Source organism: Urocitellus parryii, chromosome 4, assembly GCF_045843805.1.
Source record: "Urocitellus parryii isolate mUroPar1 chromosome 4, mUroPar1.hap1, whole genome shotgun sequence".
NCBI lineage: Eukaryota > Metazoa > Chordata > Mammalia > Rodentia > Sciuridae > Urocitellus > Urocitellus parryii.
The window spans coordinates 53,926,677-53,953,743 of record NC_135534.1 but is presented as its reverse complement, the minus strand read 5'-3'; the positions used below and the strand labels follow the sequence as shown (position 1 = coordinate 53,953,743).

The window sequence follows — 27,067 nt, the reverse complement described above, 5'->3', positions numbered from 1 at the left end:
GTTCTTAATTTTTATTTTGAGATGTGGTCTCACTAAGTTGTCCAGGCTGGCTTTAAACTTGCAATCCTTCCACCTCAGATTCCAGAGTCCTTGGAATTATAGGCCTGACCACCATACCAGGCTTGCATTTTCTTAATAGTTATCTTTTTCAAATCAGAATCTAAAAAAGGCTCACATATTCTATTTGTTCAATATAGCTCAAGTATACCATAATTTTTTTGTTTCTTCCACTTTATTTACTGGAGAAACTATCATTTGCCACTTTTTGGATATTCTGTTGTATCTTCAACATATTCTGTCCATTACCTTATGGTAATAGTTACCAAAGTATTTTTCTTTGTGCATGGGCAAGTGACTTGAGCTTAATTTTCTAGCTATTTAGACTTGAAAATTTCTAGCTATTTAGAATTAAATTCCTCTTTCCCAAAAAATCTTGGCTTTTTGTTTGTTTTTGTTTTTTTAGTACCAGGGATTAAACCCAGGAGTGCCACATTCCCGGCCCTTTTTAAAATTTTTTAATTTTGAGACAGGGTCTCACTAGGTTGCTTACTGTCTCATTAAATTGCTAAGGCTGGCTTCAAACCTGCAATCCTCCTGCCTCAAGACCCTAAAGCTACTGAGATTTATAGTTGTGTGCCACTATGCCCAGCTAAAATCTTGGTTCTTAATGACCTTAACATAATTAACCGTTTGCTTCACATATTGAGAATACATAATACAGGGCTGGGGTTGTGGCCAGTGGTAGAGCGCTTGTCTAGCATGTGTGAGGCACTGGGTTAGATTCTCAGTACTGCATATAAATAAATAAAATAAATGTCCATTGACAACTAAAAATTATATATTTTTAAAAATACATAATACTGGGGCTGGGGCTGAGTGGTAGAACACTTGTCTGGCATGTGTGAAGCCCTGGGTTTGATCCTCAGCACAACATAAATAAAATAAAAGGGTATTGAATCCACCTATAACTACAAAAAATTTTTTAAAAAATACATAATACATTAGCAATATCCTACTGAAACTTTTCCACATTGTAAATACATGAGTAACAATATTATTACTAACAACATGAGTACTAAACAAAACAAAACAAAACAAAACAAAAAAACCTAAGATTTCTTTTAAGTCTTTCTATTTATATGAATTTGCCCATTCTAGGTATTTCTTATTTGAAATTAGGTTTTTATTCAAGAAGGTATTAGCACTGCACTGCTGAATACAGTGACCATATACTGCTATTAAGACAATGAAATACAGCAAGTCTGAACTGAGATGTGCTATGAATATAAAATACACACATCTCAAAGAAATAATATGAAAAAAAAGATTTGTTAAAGTACCTCAGTAATAAATTTTTTAAAGCCTGGTGTGTAGCTCAGTGATAGAGTACATGCTTAGCATACAAAAGGCCCAGGGTTCAATTCCTAGCACATCCACATGAAAATTTATAGTGATTATATGTTGTAATGATAAAACAACATTTAATACATTGATTCAAGTAAAATTATTTGAAAAATTAATTTCAGGTGGTCCACTTTTTCTAATGTGCCTACCATTAAATTTAAAAATTAAACCAGGCTTCCACCTATTTCTATTAATCAGTCATGCACTAGTAAAACAAAAACTGTTATATATGCCCAAAGATAAAGTCTTTCCCTTTGTTCACCGAGTTTAAAAACATTAAGATCAAAAGTATAGGGCTGGGGTTGTGGCTCAGTGGTAGAGCACTTGCCTCGCATGTGTGAGGCACTGGGTTTGATCCGCAGCACCACATATAAATAAATGAATAAAATAAAGATTTATCAACATCTAAAATAAAAATATTTTTTAAAAAGATCAAAAGTATAAAGAATGTTATAAGAAAATACAGATTTAACAAATTACTTATTTTATTAAAAAATCAAAACCTGAATTAAGGGGCTGGGGTTGTGGCTCAATGGTAGGGCGCTCGCCTAGCATGTGTGAGGCACTGGGTTCGATCTTCAGCACCACATAACAATAAATAAAATAAAGATATTGTGTCCAATTACAACTAAAAAAATATTTTTAAAAAAACTGAATTGATACTAACCAGTATCTTACTTAAAAAAAATTTTTTTTTAAGAATTTTAACGTTTATTTTTTTTTTTTAGTATTTGGCGGACACACATCTTTGTTGGTATGTGGTGCTGAGGATCAAACCCAGGCCGCACGCATGCCAGGCGAGCGAGCTACCACTTGAGCCACATCCCCAGCCCTTACTTAAAATTTTATATCAAACCTATGGGCATTTTACTACATCTCCAGCCCTTTTTGCTTTTCATTTTGAGACACTAAGTTGCTTAGGGCCTTGCTAAGTTGCAATCCTCCTGCCTCAGCCTCCTGGTTGCTGGGATTACATGCATGCACTAACATGCTTGGCATTTAATAGATTTCTTAAGACAGTGTATATACAATTAAATAACTTTCTAAATAGCTTCCTAAAACAGCCTATCAAAAAGAAAGGTGCAAGCTAGGGTTGTGGCTCAGTGGCAGAGCACCTGCCTCGAACATGTGAGCATTGGGTTCAATCCTCAGCACCACCTAAAAATAAAGAAAATAAAGATAATGTGTCCATATATAACTTAAAAAAAAAAATTGTAAAAACCTTTTCCAAAGTTTATACTATACTGAATATATTGTGTTGCTTGAAGTAGGAAACTGTAATAGTCTAAAAAATTAAAAGAAATGTGCACAAAATTTATTCCCAACTTTCTCCAGATTTTAATTTTTCAAATAGGGAGGACAACAATAAAAGTATCTACCTACAGCACACTACCTAAATACAAATCCATCTTCACCATGTAGGTAAACAATTAATGTTTCCATTGGCAGTAAAAGCTTTTGTAAACATATTTACTGTTAAATTGCTTATGCTAGAAGTAACTTCTCCAATATTTTTACATATATACTCAAAACTATTGCATAAGGAGATCAATTGTAGAAACATGTAATACCCAATGCAATATAAGTCCAAGAAAAGAAATGTTGTAACTCCACATCAAATACAGCCACAGAATGAGAAGTTATACTCCACTTATATATGTTAAAATACATTCTCCTGTCACATACAACTAACAACATATTTAAAAAAGAAAACGCTATTAAATTTCATAGGACAAAAAACCCAACAATCCAAAATTAATTCAGGAAATAAAAAAGGAAGTAAAACTACAAATACCTTAAGGGAACTAACAACATAGTTAATTTGCCTTTTAAAAAAAGCTATTTTAAAAATTTTCACAGACATTTGCCACTATGCCTGGAAGTTATCGATTAATTGACAAGGTATGTACAATTAAATAACTTTATAAATAGTTTCCCAAAACAGCCTTTTATTGTTGTTAAGTAACATTAACAAAATCAGAAAGTAATCTTTCATTAATCAAGATTTGGAAAGCAGGCTATATAACAATAGGCTGGGGTTGTAGCTCAGTGGTAAAGTGCTTGCCTATCACATGTAAGGCATTAGATCCTCAGCACCACCCCCCCAAAAAAATAAATGAAAAAAAAAAAAAACCAACAACATACATTTCCATAAAACAAAGAAACTCCTTTGAATATTTATTTTCTTTTGAACTTTTGCAAAAGAAACTTCTAAATGGAAGGGAAAAACCATGAACAAAGGAGATTTATAAGATAACATCTATAAAAGCAAATGATTAAAAGCAAATTGTACAAACCCACTAGAATGTTTTTAAAAAATGACATAACTACCAACTGAAAATAATTTATTTTTAAAATTAATAAAATAATTATAAAAACCCAAATAGATAAATATCCTTAATAATAAAGGGAAATATTTAATAAGTGACAAAAAGAATATCAAAAAATTTGATAATAGTCATAAAAATAAATGAGTTAAAATTAAGGTATAATTTTACATTTTCAAATATTTAGTATTAACACTGCATTAACAATTTTTAAAAGGAAAAATAATTTACGATTACACACAACTAAATGACAGTTCTTTTAAGCCCTTTCTTGAACAAAACTACAAAGCATTTTTCAGTTAAAAGGATACAAAATATATGTAGCAAAATAAGCTACAAGTACTTGTACATAAAAGGTGTCCTTATATTTGGATAAAACTTTTCCTAGAGCCTTGGCATCATCCATATCTCTGGGAACCTTCATATTCACTCTTTCTTCTCTGAAGAAATAAAATTAAAGTGAAAAAATTTAAAACAGAATTTTGCCATAATAAAACCAAAGTTAAGATCAAAAACATGGAGTTTTAGCCAAAATGATTTGATGCCATGATCTCTGTTGAAGGCAAATTAGTAATTTTTTTAATGTTCAAAAGTCTGTAAATTATTTGTTTTTAAATTTCTCAAGATGTAATCTATATATGAAAGTTTAGAATGACCTAAACTGAAGGTTAAAAACATGAGCTCCAATAATTGCTTTAAATTTTTAAATTTACCAATAAAAAATGAACCACTGATGTTAGCATATTAAAAACAGATTTAACATCATTTTGGTTAATCTTCATGATAATCTGAAGTCAGCAATCACTCAAAATGGAAATTAAGTAAAGCTTTCAACAAAGTCACCATTCACAATTTTTCTGAAGTATTACAGCTCAAAGTTCAAGAAAAACGTTAAAACACTTTTCCTTTTCTATAAATTTTATTTTAAATTTGGTGCCTTGTTTGGATTTCTTACTTATAAAAGCCTAAATAGTCATCTTTGTGACTTGATTTGGGATTTTTGTTGTTGTAGTTCTAATGGTACTAGAGATTGAACCAGGGACACTCTACCATTGAGCTACATTCTCAGCCCTTTTCTTTTGTGATAGGGTCTTGCTAAATTGCCCAGGCTGGCCTCAAACTCCAAACCTTTTGCCTCAGCTTCCCAAGCTGTGGTATAAGCCAGAAACCCAGGTTCACCTTTACATTTAACATATACTGTACTTATTTGTGCAACTGAAGAACAATGTTAGGGGCTAGGGATGTGGCTCAAGTGGTTGCGCACTCGCCTGGCATGCGTGCGGCCTGGGTTCGATCCTCAGCACCACATACAAAACAAAGATGTTGTATCTGCCAATAACTAAAAAATAAATATTAAAATTCTCTCTCTCTCTCTCTCTTAAAAAAAAAAAAAAAAAAGAACAATGTTAGAAGGCTTTTTTATTCTATTTACTGACTGCTGAGACAGGTTCTTACTACTGTTGCCAGTTGGTCCCAAATTGTGGAGTCAAGTGATCTTCCCACCTCAGCCTCATGAGTAGCTGGAACTACAAGTGTGCACTACCATGCTCAGCTGAATGCTGTTTTATTAAGTCCTATAAAAATATCTGATGTCTGGTGTGGTGGCACATACCTGTAATCCCAATGTTTGGGAAACTGAGGCAGGAGGGTCTCTATTTCAAAGCCAACCTCAGCAACTTAAAAGAGACCCAAAGCAATTCAGAGAGACCCTGTCTCTAAATAAAATGTAAAAAAAAAAAAAAAAATGAGCCCTTTGATGGCACATATCTGGAATCCCAGCAGCTCAGGAGGCTGAGACACTAAGCAACTCAGTGAGATCCTGTCTCTAATAAAATACAAAATCAGGCTGGGGATACGGTTCAGTTGTTGAGTGCCCCTGAGTTCAATCCCTGGTACACCCCTGCCCCCCCCAAAAAAGTAAAAAAGGACTGGGACTTTTTAAATTTCTCAAGATGTAATCTATATATGAAAGTTTAGAATGACCTAAACTGAAGGTTAAAAACATGAGCTCCAATAATTGCTTTAAATTTTTAAATTTACCAATAAAAAATGAACCACTGATGTTAGCATATTAAAAACAGATTTAACATCATTTTGGTTAATCTTCATAATAATCTGAAGTCAGCAATCACTCAAAATGGAAATTAAGTAAAGCTTAAAACTACTAAATTAAGTAAAGCTCAATGGTTAAGCACTTCTGGGTTTAATCCCCAGTACCAAACTAAATAAAAAAGATTCCATTGGCTTATGTATGCATAGGCATGCATATATGCACACACACGTATGTAGAGAACAATAGGCAGAATGTACAAGGTTTGTAATGATAACAAGTAATGTTATCATTCTTAGAGAAGATTGGGAGCAAAGACAACCTTATTAATCTGGAGTCTGTTCTTTGTGTGTGTGTGTGGTTCTGGGGATTGAACTCAGGGCCTGCATGCAAGGCAAGCACTCTACCAACTGAGCTATATCCCCAGCCCTGGAATCTGTTCTTTTCCTCTTTCAATCAACTCTATTTCTTACTCCTTGATCAAAAAGTACAAAGGATCTAAAATTAAATCACAGTAATACTAACTTAGCATGGCTGGGGTTGTGGCTTAGTGGTAGCCATGTCTAGCATGTGTAAGGCACTGGGTTTGATACTCATCACTACACAAAAATACACAAAATATTAACTTAGCCACATAACATGCCACCATCTTAAAAGCATTTACAATGAAGTAGGAAAATAAAATACTAGAGCTAGGGCTGTAGCTCACTTATAAGAGTCCTTGCCTACCATGTGCAAGGTCCTTAGTTCAATTCCCAGTACCACACAAAATTAACATGGAAATAATTAAGTTTAACTATAAAATTTCAAGCATAAATAACTGTAAATAAGGAACTGGGAATGTAGCTCACTGGTTTAACATCTGCCTAGCATGCACAAGACCCTGGTTTCATAACCAACAGGAGGTGGGATGGGGACAGACTGTGAATAAAAGTAACTAAGAGAGCACATAAACTTTTTGATGCCTTGAAATCCCATTTCACAGATATCCACTACCATATCAGGCTGACCATGGTTGAAAGTCTAAACATATTTTTATAATTCTTTTTTTTTTTTTTAAAGAGAGTGAGAGAGGAGAGAGAGAGAGAGAGAGAGAGAGAGAGAGAGAGAGAGGGAGGGAGGGAGGGAGGGAGGGAGGGAATTTTTTAAATATTTATTTTTTAGTTCTCGGCGGACACATCTTTGTTGGTATGTGGTGCTGAGGATCGAACCCGGGCCGCACGCATGCCAGGCGAGCGAGCTACCGCTTGAGCCACATCCCCAGCCCCTATACTTCTTCATATAATCTATTATTATACCAGGGTGGTATTACAGTAGTAAAATAGCCCTGGGATATTTTGACCTCCTAAAATATGTTTCAGGTCCTAATCTCTTTCCTAAGATTAAAAAAATTCTGAAAACTGAAATTTCTTTATAATTTGTCAGCAAAAACTTGTCAGTGAACTTAGTCTTTTATCATGTTTAGTGTTACCATGTAGGCTTTATTGCATAGATATTAATGTATTGGATTATGAGAAGCTACTTTAGATCTGCTGAAGGTATCACATAATATTATGTTATCCTTCCAAAGTGGAAAATTTCCAAATTATGAAACACATTTTACCAAGGTTTTTGCTACGAAATTATGGATGTGTATTAGATATAGTCTTTTACAAGATAAACTTCTCTGTGAAAAGTATCTATTCAGGCTGGGGATATGGCTTAAGTAGTAGCACGCTCACCTAGCATGCGTGAGGCGCTGGGTTCGATCCTCAGCACCACATAAAAAATAAAATAAAGATATTGTGTCCACCTAAAGCTAAAGAATAAATATTAAAAAAAAGAAAAGTATCTATTCAGACCAGATGACTTCTATAACATAGGAGGAAAAAGCTAGAAGATGGAGATGTAGTAGTAAAAAGGAAATGTATGAATAAAAGCAGACAAAAACTGAGAGCAAGGAAGAGTAAATACAAAGGGAGAAAACAGGGACAGAAAAAAAGAAGAGAATACCATTTTATTCAAACCACAGTCAATATCTAGGATATACTATAAAAATAAACCTACGTGGTCACTAACGCTAAACAATAAATGAAACAAATAGAAAATATTACAACCATCATCTATTTCATAAAACTTCATTTTTGTTATTGCTGTTTTCCATTCTGGGGACTGAAACCAGGGCCTTGCTCATGCTAGACTTGCACTTTGTCACTGAGCTATATTCTCAGCCCTACTTAATTTTAATTATTTACAATTGTAGCCAGGTGCAGTGGTGCATGCCTAGAATTCCAGCAGCTCATGAGGCAGAAGCAGGACAATTAACCAGTCTGAGGCCAGCCTCAGCAACTTAGGGAGGCTTTAAACAACTTAGTGAGACCCTCACTCAAAATAAAAACAATTAAAAAGGCTGGGGATGTGGCTCAGTGGTTAAGTGCCCTTGGGTTTTAATCACTGGCACACACACCCCATAATATACACACACACACAATTGTGAGAGACAGAGAGAGAGAAGGCTCAAGTGCAGGGTTGTGATATTAAAATGTCTTTCCTATTGTAGTTATATTTTTAAAAATTTTTGGAAGCCATTAGAAAGGTGAGGTCTTTTTTTTTAATTATTTTTTAAAGAGAGAGTGAGAGAGGAGAGAGAGAGAGATTTTTTTTTTTTAATTTATTTTTTAGTTCTCGGCGGACACAACATCTTTGTTGGTATGTGGTGCTGAGGATCGAACCCGGGCCGCAGGTATGCCAGGTGAGCGTGCTACCGCTTGAGCCACATCCCCAGCCCCGAGAATTTTTAATATTTATTTTTTAGTTCTCGGCGGACACAACATCTTTGTCGGTATGTGGTGCTGAGGATCGAACCCGGGCCGCACGCATGCCAGGCGAGCACGCTACCGCTTGAGCCACATCCCCAGCCCGAAAGGTGAGGTCTTAATTAGAAAAACAGTGCTGTGAAAACCTTGCACAGAAAATCAAGAAGAAAATTTGGAAACAAGTATTTACATAACAGTGCTGATATGAACTTGCTACAAGCTATGAGAGCTGACACATTCATCATGATGGTTCTGTTGCTTAAAAAGTTTAGCTTTTAATTCACTTTCATCTCACATATATCTAGACATTTTCAGTTCTCTCTCAGTATACTTACTCACTAAGCTGAGGAAAATTTTTATATACCAAAAACATAACAAATGCTGCAGATAAGAAAATAGACACCAATATAAGGAGTGACATTCTTGCTGACCCAGCTTCTGCCCAGGCTTTTTCTGGAAGAAAGAAAAAAAGTATAATTAAGATTCACATTTTTGCCCAAAACACTGGGACATTAAATCAGTTACTTCAATTGATCTAAGGACACATTCACTAATGTAACTTTAGAATGTGAAGTCAAACATCAAAATATTTTGAGTGGTTCTCTTCTATGACTCCAAGAATGGAAAAATGTTTACATCTCCTCAAAAGGTAGTCTCTGTTATCTTAAAAATTATATGCAAGGGCTGCGGTTGTGGCTCAGTGGTAGCGCACTTGCCTAGCATGCGTAAGGCACTGGGTCTGATTCTCAGCACCACATACAAATAAATATAATAAAGGTCTATCAACAACTAAATATCTATATTTTTTAATTATATGCAAGATAAAAATATACAATGAGATCCAATAAAGATTCAGTAAAGAACAAACAGAAAAATGAGCAGATCAGTTTTGCCAGTTTGCAGTCAATAGTGGTAAGAGCAGAACAGCTTAACACTCAGGCTCACTGGGTAAGAGGTAGAAGTGGGTGACTTAATTTTTCATTGCCTTCATTTACCATTATCACAGTATAATACCGATAACATGGTATTTTAAAATATGTGGGCTATAATTAGGATTCGTGATTTTTAGTCCCTTGAGAATGGATCCACCACACATCCCCTTCCAACTACTGGCCATGTAGCTTTCATGAAATATCTTAAACAAAAGTGCTGAACTGCCTGGACTCCTCTAATTTAGCAAATCATTTTTATAAAAGTTTATATTAAAGTATATTAGACAGGTATCATTACTTGTTCTACCCACATTCTCCTCCTCTAGAACTAACAACCTTCCCTGGTCACCCAAACGAGCCAATCTCAGCAGCCTAATCTTACCAAGTGATTCTAACATTCTCTCCTCATAAACACAGAAGGCTGTCCAGCCTAAGCTTGGACATCTGATCCAAGTGGAAACACTTTATTATTGGCTGACTATATTTTTCCCTTGAAATTTTTGAACTAAGAAAAAGAGTTATTGTTTGTAAAAGGCTGGTGAGTGTTAGGGCTTAAAGGTCAAACAGTGGAAGACATAGTCAATAACACATGGTAAGGAAGACAAGAACCACAAAATGTAAGAGGTTGTAATAGAAATCCAGAAAAAAAATGAGAGATATACCTAATCAAACTTGTTGATTTCTAACTTTCCACTTCCCTTGAAGCCTGGCTATATTTCATTTCTTATTCATGGATGCCACTGAAATTGTCTCATTTTTATTCTTATGACAGCTTTCTAATACTTTTAGTTGTAGATGAACACAATACCTTTATTTTGTTTATGTGGTGCTAGGGATTGAACCCAGTGCCTCATGCATGCTAAGCAAGTGCTCTACTACTGAGCCCCAATCCCAGCAGGACAGCTTTCCTTTTTATTTGTGTTGGTTTAAAGTGTTTCTGTTCCTTTTGACCAAATAGTTTTGACTAAAAGACTATAATTTTTGTTTTTGTCTTGTTTTGTTTTGGTACCAGGGATTGAATTCAGGGACACTCAACCACTGAGCCACATCTGCAGCCCTTTTTTGTATTCTATTTAGAGAAAGGGTCTTACTGAGTTGCTAAGGCTGACTTTGAACTCACAAGATCCTCCTGCCTCAATTGTGTTCAACAGTAACACAAGAAAACATCTAAAAGAATGCAAAAAGAATGAGTGACAATTGAGGCTCTTCTTTCATGCAAACTAGCAAAAAGGGAGTGCTGGTACTTATGATTCAATAACCCTTCCATATAATTCTAATAAACCCAGAGATTAGAATTTAATTCAATTATAGTTTTTAAAAAATATTTGTTTTTTAGTTGTAGATGGACACAATATCTTTATTTTATTTATTTTTATGTGGTGCTGAGGATCAGAACCAAAGGCCTTGCAAAAAAAAAAAAAAACATAATAGGCAAGTTTTCTACTGCTGAGCCACAACCCCAGCCCTCAATTACAGCCCTATACATAAAAGTTATAAATTTTGTTTTTATAATTTACATCTAAATTTATAGCCTACATATTTATGTGTCTTCTTATGCCTGCATTAGAAGCATGTGTCTTTAGCATTTGTAGCTACTCTTCCTGTTATTTTATATTCATTAACTTCCAAATCTTCCATCATACTAATTCCTAGTCTGAATTATCCTATTATCTGCTTTTTCAACCCCCTTGGTCAAAGGTACTATTAGAAAAAGTGCATATGCCTTCCTAGCTTCAGTCAGGGTTATCAATGATGAATCCTTTTATAGCATTATCCTAAAAGATTATTCTAAGTCCCTTCAGGCTATTAATTCTACCTTTCTCTACCTGCAACCAATGATACTGCCTTCTACTTTATCGAGCTCCCCGATGTCTGTTAATGAAATTATCTTCCCTTATCTGTCCTCCTTTCCTTTTCATTAACTGTCAACACACTTCCCCACAGAAACTCTTTCCATTCATCCAACACATTCAGTATTTCTCTCTCTTACATGCACCTTTTCTCTTAACTTCTAATATATGTAAATCCATCCTGGAAACCCATAAATTAACTATTACCCTCTAGCAGCTCTGTAATTCTCTCCTTTCATATTAAAACATTTTAGAAAGCAAAATCTTCCAACACCTACAAGATTTTAGGAATGGCTCTTACTGGTCATCTAGCCCACTTGTTCTCAACATTCAGTGTTTTCTAGAACTACTTGACCCTACCATGAAGGAAAGAAAAGATCCATTTTTCTTCAGGACATAAGTGCACAGACTAAGACATCTTTGAAGGTCACAGAATACACTGTAACATTGTTTGAAGTAAATGCTTTCAAGGGCTTTAAATTTTTAAAAAATTAGTAAGATTTGAAAGTTGTATCACTTTAAAATATAAATGTAAATAACTAAAATAACTACAAGATACAAACCATCAGTTTTTAAATAACACACAAAGCATGTTTATAGGCAGTAGAAACATCAGCACTCCCAATCTTATTTAAAAGCTCATTCTTTAGTTTTAATCCCCTGCAACAGTGCTACCATCCAATCTACACACCCTCACTCACAGTCATCTACCCATTTTCAAGTATATCTTTCCATTTACTAAAAACTAAGACCAAACCTACAATAAACTTCTCCATAATCCCAAAAGATTTCACTATTCATTTAGATAATCCACTCTGCCTCATAGATTTTTTCTTTCCTTTTTTAATTTTCCAGATACTGGGGATTGAATTCAGGAGCACTCTACCACTTAGCCACATACCAGGCCCTATTTTGATTTTATTTAGAGCAGGGTCTTTCGAGTTGCTTAGTGCCTTGCTGTTGCTGAGGATGGTTTTTTTTTTTTTAATTTTTTTTTTTAGTTGTTGACGAACCTTTATTTTATTCATTTATTTATATGTGGTGCTGAGAATTGAACCTAGTGCCTCACTCATGCTAGGCAAACCCTTACCACTGAGCCCCAGCCCCAGCCCCTGAGGCTGGCTTTGAAATCATGATCCTCCTATATTGCAAGTTCTAGACTGACCTGAGCAAATTACCAAGACCCTATCTCAAAATAAAATTAAAAAGCCAGCATTGCCAGGCGTGGTGGCAGGCATGGTGGCAGGCATGGTGGCACATGCCTATAATCCCAGCAACTCGGGAGGCTGAGGCAGGAGTATTGTTGAGTTCAAAGCCAGCCTCAACAGATTATTAAGGCACTTGGCAACTCAGTAAGACCCTGTTTGTAAATAAAATATAAAAAAGGGCTTGGGGAGTGGTCAGTGATTAAGTGCCCTGGGTTATATCCCCGGTACCAAAGCAAAACAAAACAACAACAAAAAAAAAAACGCTGGGGTCTCAGCAGTTTGGGAGGCTGAGGCAGGAGAATGGTAACTTCAAAGCCAGCCTCAGCTATTTAGCAAGGCCCTAGGTAACTTTTGCTGGACCCTGTCTCTAAACAAAATACAAAAAGGGCTGGGGATGTGGCTCAGTGGTTAAGTGCCCCTGGGTTCAATCATTCTCAGGCACAAAAAAAAAAAAAAAAAAGACTGGGGATCAGGCTCAGTGGAAGAGCACCTGTGGGTTTATCCCTAGTACCATAGAAATAAAATGAATGAATTCCAACATTCCATTCCTTCATCACCTCTTTCACCACTTTTTTTTTTTTTCTTTCTTCAGGGCTGGGGATCAAACCCAGAGCTTTGCACAGGCTAAGCAAGCATTCTCAGTCCTATATCACCTTTTCTCTTTTTATGGTTTTTCCTCTCTTGATTTTCTCCCTTTAGCTGGACTCCTCTTCCCTCCATGCCCAGCCCAGACACCATGTATCATCTGAATCAGCATCTTTGACTGAAATTCTTATCCTTTCCTTAATATCTTTCTGATAAGGTTTGAGCATAGTATGAGTGTCCCCCAAGGGTCCACTGTGACTGAAGGCTTTGCCCACAGGGTGGTGCTACTGGAAGCACTGGAAACTTTGGAAGGTGGCACTTAGTGGGAGGTCCTTAGGTCACTGGTGGGGGCATTCCCTCCAGAGATAGTCTTTGCCAAAGAAATGTTACAAAAATTTGATTTTGGCCCCACCCAGCCCTCTGTGCTTCCCATCTCAAACCACTGACATCCTCCATGAGGTTCTCTCCAGAATTGATCTGATACAAGTGCCATGTGCTTAAACCCAAAAAGCTGTGAGCTAAATAAACCTTTGAACAATACTCTCTTCTAAAGGCAATAAAACAATCCAGGCAAGATAGTATACGCCTGTAATCCCAGAGGCTAAAGCAAAAGGACCTCAAATTCAAGGGTAGTTTTAGCAATTCAGTAAGACCTTCAGCAACTTAGCAAGATCCTGTCTCATAATAAAAAATAAAAAGAACTGGGGATGTTTTTCTGTGGCTAAATCCCTAGTACCAAAAAAGGGGGGGGGGCAATAAAACCAACTTCAAGATAGTGTTTCTCAAACTTTTTATTTTATTTTTATTTTTTTGTGTAGTACTGGGGATTGAACCCAGGGACTTATGTATCCTAGGCATCCGAGGCACCTGTTCTACAGCTGAACTCTATTGGTAGCCCTTTTCGTTTTGAGACAGGGTCTCACTATGTTGCCCAGGTTGGCCTGGAACTTGCAATCCTCCTGCCTCAGGCTCCTGAGTAACCAAGTCCAAGTTTCTAAAACTTTATACTCTTTCTTGGTACCAGGAATTGAACCCAGAGGCACTTAACCACTGAGCTACATATCTAGCCCCCCTCCTCCTCCTTTTCTTTTAATTTTATTTTACTATCCATTTTTTAAAATATTTATTTTTTATTTGCAACTGGACACAATGCCTCTAATCTTTAATTTATTTACTTTTATGTGGTGCTGAGGATCAAACACAGGGCCCTGCATGTGCTAGGCCAGTGCTCTACCACTGAGCCACAACCCCAGCCCCTCCCCCTCCTTTTCTGGGATAGAGTCTTGCTAAATTGTGAGACTGGCTTTGAATTTGTGATCTTCCAGCCTCAGCCTCCTGAGTCCCTGGGCCGGCCCTTTTTATTCTGACACAGGGTCTTGCTAAATTGCTTAGGGCCTCAATAAACTGCTGGTATTGAACTTGAAATTACAGTCCTCCTACCTCAGCCTCTTGAGTCACTGAGATTATAGACCTGTGCTACCAGGCCCAGCTCAAATTTTTCTGACTATATTTTACAATAAGCAATAATTTTTATATCATGATCTGATGCACACAAAAATCTATGTAACTGAAAAAGATTTTTTTAAAATTTTTTTTTGGTTGTTGATGGACTTTATTGTCTTTTTTTTTTTTTAATGTGGTGCTGAGAATTGAACCCAGTGCCTCATGCATGCTAGGCGAGCACACTACCACTGAGCCACAACCCCAACCCCTGAAAAAGATTTTAAAAAATAACTTGATCCCTACTACAAAGCACTGATATTTTCTATTCCATTTTAAAAATGCTCATTATCATTATTTAGCTGTAGTTGGACACAATGCCTTTATTTTATTTATTTATATGTGGTGCTGAGGATCAAACCCAGGGCCTCACACTTGTGCTAGGTAAGCACTCTACCGCTAAACCACAACCCCAGCCCCTTAAATGCTCATTATTATCTATAAAATTGATTTCATACCCTTCATAGGGGTTATGAACTACTTACTAAAAAACATAGTCCTAAGAGTTCTCTTAAATTAAAATGGAGAACTGGCTAAACAAATTAGTGAGGGCAAACAATGCAAAAGAGAGTAACATACTCCAGTCCAGACACTCTGAGACGGATAAGTTTAGAGCCTAACTGGTTCTCTCTATTGTGTGTTCCTCACTATGAAAGAATCATACTTTCAGTATTATTTCCTTGATCAAGTTTTCAAAGTAGTCCACAGTCTATTAGGCTCAGACCTTAGAGACCCAACTCACAGCAAGAAATCCATTAAATGCACCAAATACTGCAGATAGAAGGTAAAATATTTCAAAACTGCACATGACAACCCTTTGTCAAAGTTATGTAGATGTGTCATGTAATAAAATATAAATTCATTCACCGCATCATGGAATTAAAGAAATATTTTATTACTGTGTATTTCTTTTTTTATTCTTATTTTTTTGTAGTTGTAGATAGACAGCACGCCTTTATTTTATTTATTTATTTGTTTGTTTTTGCAGTGCTGGGGATTAAACGCAGGGCCTTAAGCATGTGAGGCAAGCCCTCTACCAACCGAGCTATATCCTCAGCCCCTATTTTATTTATTTATTTATTTATTTTTAAGTTTTAGGTGGGCACAATATCTTTATTTTTTATTTATTTTCTTTTTTTTTTGTGGTGCTGAGGATCGAACCCAGTGCCTCATGCATGCTAGGCAAGCACTATACCACTGGGCCACAACCCCAGCCCGTTTTTATTTATTTTTATGCAGTGATAAGGATCAAACCCAGTTGTCAAATGTGCTAGGCAATCTCTCTGCCACCCAGCTACAGCCCCAGCCCTACTATGTCTTTCTTAAGCAAGAGTTACAAAAATTGGAGGTTGGGGTTGTGGCTCGGTGGTAGAGCGCTTGCCTAGTACATGTGAGGCACTGGGTTCAATCCTCAGCACCACATAAAACAAATACATAAACAAAATAAAGGCATTGTGTCAATCTACAACTAAAAAAAAAATTAAGAGTTATGAAAAAAATTATCTCTTCTTCAAAACCTTTCCTTCTTTTGAAGGCCTAGTTACCAACTGCAATTACTAAAATGCTGTCTTCAAATCCTAGAAAATCGGTTGCTAAGTAGCTACTAATGCATCAGCAAGTAAACCAAACCCCATCATGAGGTCCCCAAAATCTTTTACCTATAAACAGAACTCTAATGGTAATTAGAGAAAGAAAAGGAAAAAGAGGAAAAGAAAAAATCTGGGACTCATCAATAAAACAGGTTGGATCAAAAAACTTCCTTGCCTAGTGTAATCTCACACCATTTAGAATAGGACCTTGATCTCCTACTATAACCCAACAGAAACCATTCATTAGTGACAATTTTATCTCTTCACTGACACGCATAAAGGATTCACACAGACCTTTAAGTCTCCTGTTTCCCAAGCCCAACATCCCCTTTTTTTCTCCCTACTTATCTAACCCCTATTCTCCACAGAAGCAGGTTTTCACATCTCTTCTTCCCTTTGTCTTCTGAGATTTACATTCTGCAGGTCATTCCATAGCATCATAAAAAGAGTAAGTGTGCCAAATGTATTGTTCTAATAATAAGATAAATCATTTTAAAAGTACCTTGGGAGTTTCAAGGTTTTATATTCTGAATAGCTTCAGGTTAAAAAAAAAAATACTGATCACCATCTCAAGCCAAATGAAAATCTTTCTTAGAGTTACTCTCAGCAGTACTCTTCAAAACACAGTTCCTTTAATTTAGAGCAAAATTACACTTTAATAACATTTCTAAGTTTTTTAAATTTATATAAAGTTATTAGACTCCATGTCTATAAGTTGGAAAAAATACCCAAAGCTTACTGAGTTAAATTAGACTGTTGAAAACACTTAAAGTTATTTTAAATACATTAACATTTTCCATTGTACACTCTTCAAAAAAAACTCCTTAGCCATCTTACTGGTGGAACAAACCAGTGTGAGGGAGCTACTGACAATTTAAAAGGTCATATGTTAGAAACACTTTAACTTAAAAGAGCTTAATCATTTCAACTGCTGAAAAGCAATGCACAACTTCATAACAAGATGGAATCAACTTAGTTTCTAGGTACTTTCTCCTTACGATAATATTTAAAGCCTAAGAAATTATAGGATGGTGTATTGGGAAAATAGCTTTGGAATGAGTGACCTTAACTATAATTGTACTTAACATTTACTTAGACCCCACTTTATATAAGCCAAGCATTATGTGAATTATTTCGTTTAACTCATGCATCAACCGATTAAACAGATACGTTATTCCCATTTCACAATTCAGACTGAGCTTTTTAAAGTTAACAAGTCCAAGGTGCCAAGTAGATAACAGAATAGGGACTCAAATCCAGGTGTTCCTGCACGAGGAAGTGGCACCTAGAAGATCAAGACCTTGCTACTAATCTGGTTTTGAGACTCTGTAGGTACAAAGTCACGTACCGACCTTGGGCCTCAGTATCTTCATCTGTAAAAACAACGCAACCATTGCTAAAGTTCCTTCCAGATCTGGCTAGCATCGTTATCAATCGTCAATAAGCCGGTGTTATTCCTTCTTTCAACTGAATTCAATAGACTCATCTACTAAGCGTTTGGCCTTGAGCTGCGCAGGGAGCCCAAGCCCAAGTACCCCATTCTCTTTTTCTCGTCCCTAGACGTCAGCAGACTCCCTCTTAACTCCTTAAAACCCCTTTCTCCTCCGGAACCCCTCCCGAAACACAGGTCTCTAGGTCAGTCCCTCAATTCCAGATGCCGGGTCCACTCACCTTTTACATGGTCTCTGCTCCCCGGCGCCGCAGGGCCCCGCGTCCCCGCGTTCCCGTCCCCCACTGGGGTCGTCTGGAGTGCTCCAGTCTGCGATCGTTCGGCAACTCTGCCTTTCGCCATGGCTGCTGCAATGGGAAGTGGAGACAACTGGGTGGTGCCGCGCCCCCTTAACAACAAATCCCCGCGCAGGCTCCGTACAACATAGAGGCGCCTCGGCCAGAGCCACTTCCGGCGCGACCTCCTCACCTGAGACAACCCCAGCCCCGCGAACACAACTACGCTCCACAGAGACCTAAGGCGACTTCACGGGCTAGGCCCCGCCCCGCCCCGCCCCCAAGCCTCGCGCGCTCGCGCTGGCCCAGTAACCACGAGACAAGTCAGAGGCCCGTCCCGCCCCATCCAGTGCCCCGCCCCGCCTCGTGCCTGCGGGAAGCATGCGCACTAGCGTTGCCGAGTCACCCGGCGGCGGCTCACGTACTGACATCTAAGACGTAGCTTTAATTATCCGGAAGTGCGGTCCCAAGGACTTCAAACTCATTGTCCTGGCCTTCCGGAAGTACCTGTGAGTGATTACTTGGCGTTCTGTGGGTGAATATTCAGTCAGTTCTCTTGTAAACCAGTTTTTACAAGTTGCTATTGAATTTGGAGGGGTTATAGAATGTTTGGCCTGAAGACAGTGGAAACCATGAAACTGAGCCAAATCTACCCAAATTTTAAGAAACTAAGACTCAGGAAGAAATGCAACCTATGAGGGTCACCGGGTGACTAAATGCCTTTAGAATTCAGGTTTTCTTTTTCACAAGCAAATGCCTTGTATATCTCCCTGTCATTCCTCACTGGTAAACCTGGTCAACTCATTACACTTAGCTTTTCTTTTTACTGAGCCCACACAGGGCTTTTTGACAGATACGACTGGTCACACTTTACAGAGCAATTATTCAGGTCACTCTCATTGGTGAGTGTATTGGAATTCCCTCTTTAAAAAAAAAAAATTTTTTTTTTTTTTTTTGCTTTAGATTTGTTTTGGTTGCTGGGGAACCTGATTCAAAGCCTTGTGCCTGCAGAGCATGTGCTCTCCCTACCATTGTCCAATATCTTGGCACCTTAAAAAAGTTTAACTGATATATAAAAACTTAAAAATTGTACATACTAATGGAAAATTCCCTCTTGAAAGCAATTTAGCAGCATATACGACATATTCTGATTATTTAGTATTATACTTCTAGGAAACTATCCCATACACAAGTTGTTCCTAATTACATTTTTTTTTTTTAGTATAATGGTGAAAAAGTAGAAACACTGAAAATTAAATCCTAAAGCAAAAAAACAATGGTTAAGTAAATTGTGGGAGACCCATTCAATGGAAATGTATCGCTGTTTTCAGCGATGGGGATTTGAATCTAGGGCCTTATGCATGCTAAGAACATGTTCTATCACAGAGCTATACCCCAGCCCAAAATGTAACTGTTTTACATGCATATCTTTTGCATTCTTCTGTTAAGGCCCTCAGTAACCACTATAAGAGTTGTCTCCCTATTTTATTTTGTTCATAATCTTTATTATTGTCTCCTGCTACATCTAAAATGTAAACTGTATTCAAGTCCCTGAATGATGGATGGGTCATACCCTTATGACCCCAAGAAAGAGTGCCAAAACTTAAGTGACCATTCAATAAATTTGTTGAATTTTTTTTTTTTTTTTGCAGTGGTGAGATTTGAACCTAGAACCTCCCATATGCTATGCATCCACTGAGGTACATCCCCATCTCTTGAATAAATTTTTGACCATAGAAAATCATGTCTGTGAAAATCTAATAATGTAGATGATGCCAATGCAAAAACATTTCAAGAGATAACTAAAAAAAGCAGAACAGTGCTGGGAATGGTGATCCTAGTGACACGGGAAGCTGAGGCAGGAAGATCAAAGTTTAAGGCCAGCCTCAGCAACTTAGCCAGGTCCTAAGCAACTAAATGAGACCCTGTCCCAAAATATAAAATGAAAAGGGCTGGGGATGTGACTCAGTGTTGAGTCCCCCTGGGTTCAAATTTAAAAAGGATTATATAATTTAATAAACATATAATTTACTGTAAGATGGATCCCTCTGAGGGAGACACAAATTGTTTTTAAAAATTTGGTATATTTTGCTATATAAAAAATATTAAAATGCCAGGCATGGTAGTGCATGCCTATAATCCCAGTTACCCAGGAGGCTGAGATAGGAGGATTGCAAGTGCAAGGCTCTCCTGGGCAATTTATGCCCTGCCTCAACAGAAAAAAAGACAAAAGACTGGGGATATAACTCGGTGGAAGGGTGTCACTGAGTTCAATCCCTAGTGTGTACACACACACACACACACACACACACAGAAGGAATACCAGGAGGAGGACAAGAAGGAAGAAGAAGGTTGTGTTTTGGCTCAGTTTTAGAGATTTCAGTCCATAGTCAACTAATCCTGTTGCTTTGGGGAACAGTGGGATTACATGGCAGAGAATGCAGTTTGCCTCATAGAGGACATGAAGCAAAGAGACAAACAGCCAGTGACCCAATATCCCTGTAAAGAGCACACCCCCAATGACCTAACTTCCTTTCACTAAGTCCTGACTCCTAAAGGTTTTACCACCTCCCAACTGGGCAATGGTAGGGGTGGGGGGACAAAACCATCAACACGTGGGCAGGGAAATTTTTTTAATATATATATATTTTTATTTGTAGATGGACACAATATCTTTATTTTATTATTTTTTTAATGTGGTACTGAAGTTTGAACCCAGTGCCTCACACATGCTAGGCAAGTGTTCTACCACTGAGCTACAACTCCAGCCCTGAGGAACTTTTAAAATCCAAACTATAGAAGTATTAAAGCTTTAAATTTAACACATAAAACTGTGAGCCAGGCATGGTGGTGCATGCCTCTAATCCCAGCAGTTGGGGAGGTTGAGGCAGGAGGATCGCGAGTACAAAGCCAGACTCAGCAAAAGCAAGATGCTAAGCAACTCAGTGAGACCCTGTCTCTAAATAAAATATAAAATATGGCTGGGGATGTGGTTCAGTGGTCAAGTACCCCTGAGTTCAATCCCTGGTAATGGAAAACAAACAAACCAACCAACCTATGAAAATACTAGAAGATAAAATAGAAAAATATGGGTTTTTTAATCTTGACATAAAAAGATCTTCTTTAGTATAACCTGTAGGGTAGTCTCTTAATTTACTGTATATGTAATACAGAACATATCACTTTAACACACACCTAAAAGAAAATCTACTCCAAAAATAGAGTTTGCTGAATTGTTTGAAAAGATAAACATTTGATAATTTCCTTTAGGCATTTCTGTTCTTCCTGCCTCTCTTGTTCATATATATATATATATATATATATATATATATATATATATATAGTACCAGGGATTGGACTCAGGGGCATTCGACCACTGAGCCACATCCCCAGCCCTATTTTGTATTTTATTAGAGACAGGATCTCACTGAGTTGCTCAGCGCCTCACTGAATTGCTGAGGCTGGCTTGAACTCGCAATCTTCCTTCTTCTGCCTCCCAAGCTGCTGGGATTTCAGGCGTGAGCCACTGTGCCTGGCCTTTTCCTCCTAATATTAAGAAAAAAAATATAGTCCTTTATTTTATTTAGCTGTAGGTCAATAAAATACCTTTATTTTACCCATCTGTATATGGTGCTGAGGATTGAACCCAGTGCCTCACATGTGCCATCATGGCAGAAAGGGTGTGGAATAGGAAAGCTGCTCAGCTCATAGCAGCCAGGAAGCAGAGTGTATAAGAGGAAGAGATTGAGGATAATAAATACCCTTCTAGGACATGCCCCCTAGTGACCTTCCTCCAACCATAGCAGGTCACAGTTTCTAGCATCTCCAGTAGTAGATATTCAGGATTACTCCACTGCAGAGATCATGAGAGCCCTCATGATCCAATCACTTATCAAAGGCCTCTAAACATTGCTGCACTGGGAACCCTCAACACTTGACACTTTGGGAGACAATAGAGATCCAAATCATAACACATAGCAAAATATCTAATAAAAGTAGATGCACAAGCTCCTGGGTTTAATCCCTAACAATGTAAATAATAATGATTAATAATAAGAAGAAGAAGGAGGAGGAGGAATAAGAAGTAGTAGTAGTTGAAAAACATTCTTGAGAATCTAAAATTAGTGTTAGTGGTTAGAGATGTAACTCAATGGGTAAAATACTTGCCTTGTATGTGCAAGGCCCTGAGTTTGATTCCTAACACTAGAAATGAATAAACAAAGTTAATATTAGAATAAAGAAATAATTTGTTAACATATGCTATATAAAAAGAAAAATTAAGCCAATTGTGGTGACACACATTTATAATCTCAGTGGCTTATAAGGTTAAGGCAGGAGGATCACAAGTTCGAAATCAACCTAGCAACTTAGCAAGACCCTGTCTCAAAATAAGAAGGGCTGGGGATGTAGCTCAATGGTAGAGTGCCCCTGGGTTTGATCCCCAGTACTGTGAATGAACATAATAAGCCAATATGAGGTTTTTGACTTCTGGCCATGACAAAGCAATGTTCTCTCACTGCAGACAATTAAAAACCTGGTCAAAATATCTGAAACAGCTGTCTTCAGATAATGAATTAAAATATCCAGTCAAGGAATGATCCTTGAGAGAAGAGAAACAAGGTTAGTCAGACGCTCACCCTCACTTTCTGTCTGGGGGCACTTTCTGGAGCAGAACACAAAGAAGAATTGACCAAAGGGAACACAGTGGTATTCCTGAAACAAGAAAAAAAGAGATTATAGACCAAGGCAACAAGTATGGCTGGAATTCATAGTGCAGAATCCTAAAGAAGAAATATCTTTAAAAAATGGGGTGGTAGGGGTGGGTCTTCTTGGATATTTGGTTAAAAATATTCACAATCCAGGTAAGATTACATGAAGTAGAGCAGTAAATGAATGCGGAGAATAACAATCCCAGTACTGGAAAGCTGTGAGCTGAATGAAGATTCCAGAGCTGGCATTATGGGTAGAAGACATTCAAACTCTAATCAGCTAGAGTGTCCCCTAAGAGCTCCCATGTTAATGCAAGGATATTCAGAGGTGATTAGATTATGAGAGATGTGACCTATTCAGTTCATCCTAGTATGACTAAACTAACTGGATGGTATCGATAGGCAGATGGGGCATGGCTAGAGGAGGAGAGTAACTGGAGTGATGCCCCAGAAAGGTTTATCTTCCCTGTGGCCCCTGCTTCCTGACCACCATGAAAAACTGGAGCATGACTACTCCTCTACACCCTTCCATCCTGATGTCCTTCCTCGTTTTGGGCCCAAAGCAATGGAGTTGGCCAACATGGACTGAACCTCTGAAACTATGAGCCAAAATATGCTTTTCCTTCCTTAAGATGTTCTTTTCAATTATTTTGGTCACAGTGACAAATATCTAACACATTGGCTCACAAGGCAAGCAGTTTGCTCCACCATATGGTCCTGTGGATGTGATGCCTTTGCCAGAAGCCCAAAGTAAGGGGGCCACTAGATCTTGATTGGAACCTCCAAAACTGTGAGCTAAAATAAACCCTTCTTTTTATAAATGAATTATTTCAGTTATTTCATTATAGCAATGGGAAGCTACCATTAACTTCCCATTATTAACTACCAGGACTTTCAGTACTCAGCATGTAGTCATATTTGTGGCTGATTTATTATTATTTTCCAATAACACAAACCAAAATCAGCAAAGGGAAAGACACAAGACAAAGTTCAGAGGAAACCAGGCATGATTTTCCAAAAGTTCTCTTCTAGTGAAACCATATAGGACATGCTTCATTCCTCTTGCAAAAAGTTGCAACTACATAAATGTCTGTTGGAAAGCTCATTAAACTTCATACCCAAGTTTTTTAATATTTATTTTTTAGTTATAGGTGGATACAATATTTTATTTTTATGTGGTGTTAAGGATCGAACCCAGTGCTTCTCCCATACTAGACAAGTACTCTACCTCTGAGCCAGAATCAGCCCCATACCCAAGTTTTTTATTGGGGGCTGATCATATAGGCCCTCTCAGGGTAGCATGTACTAAAATTCCAGACTTCCACAAGGAAAGCAGTTCTTTAGTATAAGCCATATTTTTTTGCACACAATTTGGTCACAAAGAGCCACTCTTACCAGTATGGGGATGGTTGGAACACCTTCTGAAATCCAAAATCCAAGTTCATAGATGCCAGCCAAGGTTCTTTGAAAGCAGATCTTTCTTTCATTGTTTTAGTTGTAGATGGATACAGTAACTTTATTATTTATTTTTATGCAGTGCTGAGGATCAAACCCAAACCCAGTGCCTCACATGCTAGGGGAGCACTCTACCACTGCACAACCCCAGCCCTGAAAGTAGATCTTTCTAAGGATAACAGGCTCAGGCCTGCTACATTAATTCTTTTTTTTTTTTTTTTTTTTTTTGTACACTAGCTGACGAGAGGAAGTCCAGCTCAAAGCAGATTTCTAAACAAACCAAGAAAAGATGAGAAGAGTGTCCACACGGAGCAATGATGGCACTAACCTGGTACAAGAAAACAGACAAAACTAGATGAAAAATACATCTACATAGGGCAACCTGTGTATGGTGTTCAAGTGGGAAAAGGTATCTGTGCAGGAGAGAAAAGGTGAAGCAATAAGGGATTGGTTACAAACTTGCAGATGGATTAAAAAATAAGTAACAATATTAAGAATAATGGGAACCTGGAATTTTCTTACCATTAAAGAATTAAAAACTGAAAAGGGAGAAAAGTAAAATGAAACCTATGATGTTGGACTGAAATTGGAGGGACAGCCAGGCATGGTGGCACACATTTATAATCTCAGCAACTAAGGAGGCTGAGGCAGGAGGAGGGCAAGTTTGAGGCCGGTGTTGGCAACTTAGCGAGAACCTAAAAGTAAAAGTGAAAATGGGCTGGGGGTGTAACTCAGTGGTATAGCACCTCTGGGTTCAATCTGTAGTACCATTAAAAACAACAACAACATATAATTCACAATGTAAGAGCCTGGAGTTTAGTTCAAGCTCTTTCCAATAAATCTCTGATCCCAAGGATAAAGCGTTTAATTATTCAGGTTTTTTTTTTTTTTTTGGTGGTGGGGCATTGTACTGGGGATTGAACTCAGGGTCTTGTGCATGTGAGGCACTCACTCTAACAATTGAGATCTAGCAGCATCCCCACTATTCAGGTTCTTATTACTTGATTTTTGTTGAACATAAGATTTTTTTGTGGGGAAGTCTAGCAGGGATTAAACCCAGAGGTGCTTTAACACTGAGCTACATTCCCAGCCCTATTTATTTATTTAGTGGTACTAGGGATTGAACCCAGGGACTTGTGCATGTGAGGCAAGTGCTCTACCTACTGAGCTATATGCCCAGCCCCATTATTTTTTATTTTGAGACAGGATCTTTCTAGGTTGTTTAAGGCCTCACTAAATTGCTAAGGCTGGCTTCAAACTTGCAATCCTCCTGTCTCAGCCTGTGGAATCCCTGGGATTACAGGCATGTGCCATTCAGCTGAACATAAGATTTTTATATGAGGCATATGCAAGACAAACATGGATTGAACAAAGTTCCTTGTACACTGAAAGCAAAAGAAATTAAGAATATGTTTTTGGATGGGTGAATGGATGGATGAATATAAGTGTGAGTGAATATGTAAACAGTCCTAGGGATAGTGAGGTTTAAGAACAATGATCATACTTAATGTCAAAGTCTTGGTTTCTAAATAATAATCTCTACTGAAAAGAAAGGACTTGCAGAAAAGGCTGATTACAGGACTGATGTATGAGGAAATTCAAGATAAAACTGGAACATTTTGTACAAGAAACAGGGAAGTGCTCAAAGAATAAGACAAAACAAAAGGACTCCAGAGCCAGATGGAAGAGGCTTCAGTGGCTAAATAGGGTACAATTTGGGCTGTAAAAATCATTAACAGACTGTAATTGATTGAGTAAAATATGAAATCATGAATTTGAATTAACTCAAGATAGGTCAAAGGCCTAAATGTCAGACCTAAAAATATGAAAATTCTTAGGACATAACTGTAAGGATGGCCTTATGGCTGAGCCTAAGCAACTCCAGTTTGAAACCTGAAGTCTCCGGCTCATCAGGTATGGCCCTCAGGCACAAACAAGTCATTTCCCCTACCCTGGTAAACTCAGAGTGAAGCCTGTGGCAGGCTGTCTTCACCTGATAAAAGGGAAAGGTGCCTGATAAAAGAGAAAGTTGAAAAGATCAGGGTGGGGACCACCAGACCAGATGTTTTAACCCCAGGGTAAATGATGTCACTGAGAAATCCATTGGTAGCTAATAAGGATTGAAAGGGGTCAAAAGCCCCAAAATTTAATATAAATAATAGAGTAAATGAACAGACATTCCACCAGCCTACACTGATCCACACAAGCCTGAGAGTCTGATAAGGACCTGGACTGATGTTCCCAACCATTCTCATCTGCTTGAACCTGTGTTGTTCTCACCACTTTCTAATTCTACAGCCACATATTGACCCTGGTGAGAGCCACAACTTCTCCCTAGGACCACCTCCTCAGCCTGCCATCAGCTCCACCCCAGGAGAAGCCTGCCTTGGTTCCGGACCTAGTCACAGTGTTCTGAATGAGTGTGCATCTGCTGGACTTAAAGCCTAAGGCTTGAGACTTTTGATCTGACACTTGAACTTAGCATGCAGAGGGAATGTCTGTCATTAGCCTGTCATGGTTAAATGTGTGTGTAGTGCTTAGAATTAATCTAGAATTGTTTGCTGTGAATTGTCTATTGCAGTGCCTAGCATTAAGGATTGTCGTTTTCTTGATTAAGAACCTATAGAGTGAAATTGTATTGAGTGATTTGAGTGAATAAAGCATTGAAAAGGGCAGAAGCATGTGGACATTCTTTATTTCTTCCCCTCAACTGCATGAGTCATACCTTTTGCCCATAGTGACAATAACATAGGGGAAAATCTTTATAAAATTGGTTTAGCAGGACTGGGACTCTGGCTCAGTGGTAGAGCACTCTCCTAGCATGTGTGAGGCACTGTGTTCGAGCCTCAGCACTACATAAAAAAATAAATAAATAAAGGTACTGTCCATCTACAACTAAAAAAATAAAGATTTTTAAAATATTTTCAGTTACAGATGG

General features: G+C 37.7%; 1 protein-coding gene and 1 long non-coding RNA gene across 4 annotated transcripts in view; one reads left to right on the top strand and one right to left on the bottom strand.

Moving 5' to 3' along the window:
• Window positions 1-18,186, bottom strand: part of Tmem41b (transmembrane protein 41B) — a 29,288-nt gene extending 11,102 nt beyond the window's left edge. The window contains exons 1-3 of the mRNA XM_077797550.1: window positions 17,912-18,186; window positions 8,912-9,029; window positions 4,043-4,171 (exon numbers count right to left, since the gene is read on the bottom strand). Of these exons, the coding sequence (XP_077653676.1) occupies window positions 4,043-4,171; window positions 8,912-9,029; window positions 17,912-18,032 (368 nt within the window). The 5' untranslated portion in view covers window positions 18,033-18,186. The remainder of the gene's footprint in view (window positions 1-4,042; window positions 4,172-8,911; window positions 9,030-17,911) is intronic.
• A 173-nt stretch (window positions 18,187-18,359) lies between these two features.
• LOC113197322 (uncharacterized) lies at window positions 18,360-26,797 on the top strand. Of its 3 annotated transcripts, none has more exons than XR_003302674.2 (3): window positions 18,360-18,474; window positions 24,367-24,538; window positions 26,428-26,797. It is a non-coding gene; the product is annotated as an uncharacterized LOC113197322 (long non-coding RNA). The 3 variants fall into 3 exon arrangements; XR_003302675.2 differs by having other exon boundaries at window positions 24,367-24,560; XR_003302676.2 differs by having other exon boundaries at window positions 18,362-18,474; window positions 24,367-24,460.
• Window positions 26,798-27,067: the final 270 nt, after the last annotated feature.